General features: G+C 36.3%; 1 protein-coding gene across 2 annotated transcripts in view; it reads right to left on the bottom strand.

Annotated features, from left to right (window-relative positions):
• Positions 1 to 5,407: 5,407 nt before the first annotated feature.
• The window catches only part of LOC135072054 (integrin alpha-8), a 127,224-nt gene continuing 124,618 nt past the window's right edge, over positions 5,408 to 8,013 (bottom strand). For both annotated transcript variants that reach the window (XM_063965991.1, XM_063965992.1), the window contains one exon: positions 5,408 to 7,905. In XM_063965991.1, coding sequence (XP_063822061.1) covers positions 7,828 to 7,905 — 78 coding nt within the window. In that variant the 3' untranslated portion in view covers positions 5,408 to 7,827. The remainder of the gene's footprint in view (positions 7,906 to 8,013) is intronic.

Genomic DNA, 8,013 nt, shown 5'->3' with positions numbered 1-8,013 from the left:
AGTATTGAGTGCAATTGTTTTGTTGTATTTCGTTAAAGATGCGAAATGTGGTGTCATTGAACTTGAATTACATTTAACAGAAGAGGAAGCAACTATAAAGGCTAGGAACATTTTATTGGAAAAATTGTACGGTATTTTAATCAGTGGATATGAAGCTGCGACCCAAATTCTAGATGACATGCTAAATAAAGATGACGACGACGAACACCTGGAGGGTTTGTATCAGAAAGTGGACGAAGAGATACAGAAGCTGGAGGAGAAAGAGAAATATATACTGAGTATAGACGAATATAAGCCCGAACTTGCTGTAGAGGCGGAAGAGTCAAGAAAAGTTATTGAGCAAGTTCTTGATGAGCATCAACGTATTCATGCTACATTGCCCGAGAAGATTGAAAAAGAAGGGACGGATGCAGTCAGACGTCGACTTGACGAAGTTAATCGGGCTGTGAAAGACCGTGATTATGAAGAAAAGAGGCAGAAAGCGAATTCGTACGGACTTGACTTCATTGCGAACGAATAAAATAGAGGCAGAAGAAAACTTTTTATAATCAATCTTCAATGTAAAAGAAGTAAGTTTAAAGTCTTATCAAAAGAAAGTAAAATCGTTGTTTATTACCAAATAAAAAGGATATCTAATGTTTGACCTTTTATTGATCCTCTTTGAAAATGTACATTTGCGGTACTTTATTTCCTAAAGCTTTCAGCACTTTCAGTGAGAGTTGATTTTGAATGTGACTTGGCTTCAAAGGGGTTGCGTGATTGTAGGCTATGATTTTACCTACTATTATAATATGATGTTTTTTCCTACTATCAACTCGCGAAAGGTTTGCATAATTCTATAACATAAAAATGAATCGCAAAATGTGTTGGTAAGCGCATAACTTAACAACACCTGGACCAATTATAACAATTCTTTTTTAAAATGTTCGTTGAAGTCCAAGGATGGTTTTTACGGCGAGAAAAATTCGAATAATTTCCGGGAAAACTCTAAAAACAGCCCTTTTCTTTTTCCTATACAAACGTTTTCTAACTAGAATGTAGAGTCAATTTGAACTTAATTGCTATTCTATAAAGTTCATATTAAATTACAAGTACCTACTCACTGTTGTCTAAGCATTAGGTGTGTTCCTAACACAAAAGAGTCAATTTTTTGTTAAAATACTTAAATTACGTCCGTGCGAAGCCGTAGTAGTTTATAACATGGGAAAATCAATATCTTACTCAATATCTCTGTTTTGTTTAAGGTCAGCTGGTAGAGAATGACTTATGGCATTAAGCTCGCCTTTTTGTACTGAACATTGTTGTGTGTGCAATAAAGTCTTTAAATAAATAAATAAAATCGTGGAAAACGAATTGAAGCTTGCTTCCTCTTATAAGAGGCATAGAAATAATCGGCGTTTTAACTTCGATCGTTCTTTCCACATCCATAAGGTAATAGCATGAATTCACGAGCATCATATCAATCGAATGTTGTTGCGTGCACGTAAATCCAAGGTGTTTTTAGGCGACAGCGGCGGTGCCGTGTGTGACAACTTTATGGTCGCGCCTTTGTTTTGCTGGCCGTACCGTGGCGCGATGGCGCTCACGGGAAGGTAGACTTGCCTTTTTGTCTCAAACACCAAAGTGTTAACTAAAAACAGAAACGGAGACGTAAGATATCAAAATATCTTACGTCTCCGTTTCTGTTTTTAGTTTCTAAGTACCCACGCTTAGATTAAAAAATACGTTTATTTAAGTGAACGCTTAACAGTTTTCCTTAATGAAAAACCATTTTCTATTTCCATTCATTATAGCCCGGTACTTATTTATACCCATTTATTTTCATGTCCTTCTGTCTTCATATTACTGATATTACTAAAACTTATTTTTTATAGGAAACATACAGGCAAGTAGGTACCCTAGATATTTATTAGTTAATGTCGTTATGAGATAAAGAATGTCGCTAGTCTACCGCAGACTCAAAATCGTACAATTTATTCGATGGGAAATGGTAGGCATTTGAAGTGAACAGATTTTTGGTTAAACGGTATCACGCTATGAGCGATTAATTTATTGTTATGAAATCTGCTTCGACAGGTAGGTAACCATGAAGTTCAATGGCGTAGAAGCTCGTATGATGACAAGTATTAGTTAGATTCTCGAGGGAATCAATTTTTCCAGCAATGATATCATTAATTATCTTGCCCTAAACTAAGCACAGCATGTTTCCACAGATTTGTTAACGGATAAACACGACAATTTTTAATAAGGTTTATGAACCATACGATGTGTCTGTCTGGGGGGGATATGGACCTGTAGTTTCAAGTGTTGTATTCCGATACACGAGCTACTGACCATCAATTTAGAATCGGTTTTTTAAAATGGCTGCGGATCGACTGTGCTGGGAAATGCCTCTGGAAAAATTCTTTTTCAGCTTTTACTTCGTAACTGGTCTCTAATAACACTAATTTACGGCCGACTTCTGCCTTTATTCAAAGCTTCGCTCTTTCATGGCTTTGGACCATCAAAATGGTACATTCTTTTGGTGTAGAGCATCAGAGGACTTTGTTGATTAGGCAGTGGCTACAGTGTTTTATTGGTGAAATTCAGTGGTTTGAATTTTTTAAGTCTTGATTTATTGATGTCATCATCATCATCATGTCAGCCATAGGACGTCCACTGCTGAACATAGGCCTCCCCTAATGCTTTCCACATTGATCGATTGGTAGCGGCCTGCATCCAGCGCCTCCCTGCCACCTTTACGATGTCGTCGGTCCACCTTGTAGGTGGACGTCCCACGCTGCGCCTTCCGGTACGCGGCCTCCATTCTCCTCCAAGCTCCTGGAATGGAAAGGATTCGGCATAAACATTAATGGCGAGTACATCACTCACCTTCGGTTTGCCGACGATATTGTGGTCATGGCAGAATCGTTGGAAGATCTTGGCACAATGCTCGAAGACCTTAATCGAGTTTCCCAACAGGTAGGCCTGAGGATGAACATGGATAAAACGAAGCTTATTGATGTAAAATAGATAAAATAAATAACACTTTTACTTTCGGAAAACATTCAAGTTGTACTAAGTAGATCAGTTTATTCTATTAGTTGATAAGCAACGTAGCCTTATTATTTACTAAATACGCTCTTATAATACCACTATTATTATTCCATTATTTGAAAGAGAATAAACAACTGCCGCTCCGCTTTATGGCGCCCTTCCTTACTCTATCTCAGATCCACCGCAGAGTTAACCTACCCTCACAACGCGGGTACATTTGCCCTAACGATGAGGTTACGCTGACGGTTAATTGCAATCACGTAACCGGGCCTCGAATGACCTACCCTCACTTTTACAGCGCGCACAATAGGGCTAGTTTTATTGCTGTCTTTGTCCTTACGGCCCTTTTGAGTGTTGTTTGGTTTTCTCATTTCTGCTGTGAAATAATCTAAAGATATTTCGGATGTTTGTTCCAACTAGGTACTAAGTATACCAGCTATAGGTCTAAGATGTAGTAGCTACAAAGGAGACTACTTCAACTACTTGTCACATAATCAATCATGCTATGGACATTCTATGACTCTTTGTGCTCATCACACTAATATTTTTCCCTCACTGGATTCGACCCTAACAACAACTAGCGTTGTAATCTATATATCTATCTATCTATATAAATAAAAATGAATTGCTGTTCGTTAGTCTGATTAAAACTCGAGAACGGCTGGGCCGATTGAGCTGATTTTGGTTTTAAAATGTTTGTCGTAGTCCAGGGTAGGTCTAAACGGTGAGCAAATAAGGAAAAATTGCGATGGCTTATTTATTGCCTTTAAGGCGGAACAGAGTTCGCCGGGTCAGCTAGTTTGAAAATATGAACGATTTAACGAACAAGGACTGCCTGTTACCTACAGCTGAATTAAGTAGGTGCATCATACAACCCTGCCGTCTTGGCTGCGATTTCTGATGACAGATTGACCTAATTTGGGGGTATTCTATCATACGACCATAATTATCATGGGACTATCAAGTTCTTTCTAATATTTTACATTTTCACAAGCGTCTTAAATCTTCCTCAAGACCTCAGTAAATAAGTTACGTCACATTGGCGGAGGTCACGTACTGGCCATTAAAAAAGCAGATACAAAAAGCACTTCTAAGAATGCTGCAGTAAATTATATTCAAAACGCTGAGATACCAAAGCGCTCTCGCGGTCGTCCTACTCCGTATCTTCGCTTCATTTCCCGTGTAGAGATGCTAGTCTGTAAAACGATGTCCTTAATTCGTATCTATCTCACTCACTCTAAGTTGCTTTCAATGAGGAGGAAGGGGGAGCGTAGATAGAAATGGGTACCCTTAAAATAGGAAACGTCTTTTGGAATAGACCCTCGAAGTTCCGCGCGATCGGTTGCCTGAGCAAGTCGCGGCCGGACAAGATTTACGAAGCTAGCTTTTGGGTACGGACAGCAAAATAGGTTGGATGAGATATTTTATGTCGTAACTAACTTTTTGAAACGCCTTTCCTGATCAATGCCAGGACAGGGAGACTGATGTATCATCATCATCAATGAAAACCGTTTACTCAGACAGTCTTCACATTATAATACACAAGCCTACTGTTCATTTAGTGGCTTATAGTATTTTTGGGAGACCATATCAATGTAGCGGTCGAGAATAATATTATGATTATGAGATATGGTCTACCAAAAATAATTTAATTTGAAGATGTGGGAGATTTTGATGTTTAGTTTCTTCATTAATGTAGGTAAGTTAATGTGAATAATTCATGTTGGCTACGTTTTAATTTTCTCTGCTATCCCTCCATCTTGGAGCTAATTTAATCCTGAAGCAGTTTATCTTCTCCAAATTCAGGGCAACTGTCCAATATCAGCCGTGAGATACGGAGCCATCGACGCGAGCGACGGCCCTTGATTAGCTTGATAAACAAATTCGAGCGCCTGATTAAAAAAATACGGCAAACGCGACGGAGAGAGAAAAATAGCGTCAGGCGTTAGTCGTGGGAAAATTCGTTTTTCTTTAGATTGCTAGTGTTCTTGCAACTCACGGAGGCGAGTGAGCTTTACTTGTGTTTGTACGTGTACGGACATGCACATAACGGTAGTGTAATGTCTATCAAAACTTGAAAAACTAACAGTATGGAGCCACCACACATGTAGGTAAAGCTCACTGGCCTTCGTGAATTACAACAACTATAATAATTGTAAGGTAGGATAAAAATATTTGTCCTTTAAAGAAATAATGACAACTTTCAAAATTTAACGAAGCTCGAAGTACCAAGTTATTATTACACTTGAATAACTAAATATGTGGTCTGTGATATTTTTACGTTATAATTCTAAGTATCTACACACATATTATCATTTTCAATCAAATATGATAAACTTGAGATGAGCCTATAAAATGAAAAACTTTCATGTAAAAACAATGTTTTTATTTGAAGACTTTTTGGTAAATGCAAATGAAATACCGAGACAAACAACCGGAGTAGAATTATTTCTATTGTACATTAATTATGGCCACTTAACTTTAGAATTGTTTAGAAAATTCAAATAGAAGCGATTTCTTATTAATACAAGTCAAATAAATAATTATAAAATAAAAATAACAATGGCGTTATCTCTAACATTTATTGTAAACGCATTTTTTCACAGAAGTCAATAAATCATGTAACCTACATAATTATATTATTTGTATGTTTTAAAAGGAAGTCAATAATTTTAATATTTGGCGCCTAAAAATATAAATTTTCGCTAAAATATTTAAGTACAACCATTTTTCTTAAAATAAAGTATGTAAAATTAATTGTACGAATAAAATTGTACCTACTTGCGTCCTGTGAAAAAATGCTACAAAATACGACATTAATAAAAAATATTTACATTAATTTATTTATTAGTAACTGGCAGTTATTCTGAAGTCACATAGTTCATTTTCGTAAAATTAGATACAGAAAGAAGCATTATCAAGCCTTTTCTAACGTTAAAATAATTTCAATTTTTTCACGTTTGAAATTGATATGTTTTATGATAATAATGTTTATGATGAAGTATTTTGCTCGTTTCTTGTTACTAAAATATTGCTTTTTTCTTTAAAACTATAAAATGCACCACATTTAATTACTTGTTTACATTTATTGCTCAATTTTAAAGCGTGTACGTCACCTATCTTGTATCCTACCCTCTTCGAAAAAATTACTGCCACTGACTACCTAAGTATAGGTATTTTGAAATTTAATTAGCTTGCCTTAAAGTTCGTTAATATATTACAAATTAAACATACCTACTTAGCTCTATTTCTTCTTCTAATTATGATTTTTGATTATTTGCTTTTTTGAAGCATTTGCAATAATTTCAAATGACTCTTGAGGGTAGGTCATCTATAAAAAAGACAATACAACAACTACCTTACGAGATAATGCCTCCTAAATACATTAATTTAATATTTTTAAAGCGTCCACATTACCTAAGTAGGTCCGCTAAATTTTTGGGAATTAGTCAATGCAACTTTTCATAAAATGTTACTCATTTAGTAAAAAATATGTATACCTAATTATTATAAACTTAGATCACATTTCTCCATTCCCATACAACAACAACACACTTTTTACAATATCTATCACACATCGAGATTAATCCTTTTCTATCTAACATCATTATTTTTTGTTTTTTTTTTCTATTATTTACTAGTATGGCGTACCGACACTGATATTTGAATTCCATCAAAAAGCTAGCAACATTAATGACTTCTAAAATTAAGCACATTAACATTGTTACCTATTCGAAATATATTTATCGTGACTAGTAAATTACAATCCATGTAATATTTATTTACATCAGCATACATTTCATACACCTTACATAACATTTTTGACAAAAACGTCTAAGGCACACAACTGACTATGTATTCGACAAAATAAGGCACGAATAGCCCGATTCAACCTCGTTGACGTCACAAATAAATCTATTTAACAGTGAAGTTTTAAATATCTATAAAACAAATTAGGTGCTAAAATATCCGATACGTGAGGGTGATCTACCAGAATTGACAAAATAAAAACAAATACTAATTAGGACGATTGATTAATCTATTATAAACAAAATCGTTAAAATAATGAATTTATTCATGGTTATGATTATCATGATTTTGCCAACCTTTGATCACCGTCACAAGATAGCGGAATTTTATAACACAAGATGGCCGCCACAATGACGCGAAGCGACAACACAAGCCGTGATATCTGGTGAAGGGCGCAACACAAAAACCGATCAAGTGCATCTTTTTAATATGTGAATCTAAAGCTACGAAACTACAGGTGACATAAACTAGTAGCTTATAGGACTAGCTTCTATGATTTAGCTGCTCTGTTTTTACCTAATCTTTCAAAGATTAATAAGTCATAATGAATCTCTTGCTTCAAAAGAGCAATAATTACATCATCTGGATATCAATGTTCCATCAACAGTTTTATTAACAAACAAGAGAGATGACAGCAAAATACCTACCGTCTTATAAATAGCATTAGGCATCTTATTAAATTACTAGAAGATGATACAATCGATATTTTTCTTTAAATGCATTTTCAGAAAGCAAATTGCTATCTGAAGGATTCCTTCCCCAAAATCAATAGATGCATTGATCAATTTCTTAAAACTTGTACACCAGTACTTTCTGTCAGTACCTATCCAGACTAGTGGAGTCTCGGCTCGTGAGGTCGCTGGCCGCATCAGTGGACGAGCTGGAGTCGGCCGCCGGACCGCCGGACGCCGACTCAGCGGAGTCGGCGGTGTCGGCGGTCCCGCCGGTGTCGCTCGTCACGCCGATGTCGGTGGTCGGATATCAAAGGTGCTCATCGCGACCGTTCAAGGGCTGGCGCTCGGCGTGGTCCGAGGGGCGGTTGCGCTTGAAGAAACCGCACTGCAAGAAACCGATAAACGATGTTAGTCGAATAGCGATTCAGGAGTCTCCTAAAAGCGAAAATTATAAGACATAATGGATTGTGAAAGGAAAAATGAATAGGGATGA

Source organism: Ostrinia nubilalis, chromosome 5 (genome assembly GCF_963855985.1).
Source record: "Ostrinia nubilalis chromosome 5, ilOstNubi1.1, whole genome shotgun sequence".
In the NCBI taxonomy this organism is placed as follows: Eukaryota; Metazoa; Arthropoda; class Insecta; order Lepidoptera; family Crambidae; genus Ostrinia; species Ostrinia nubilalis.
The sequence above is the reverse complement of the archived record's forward strand: the minus strand, read 5'-3'. Positions and strand labels throughout refer to the sequence as shown.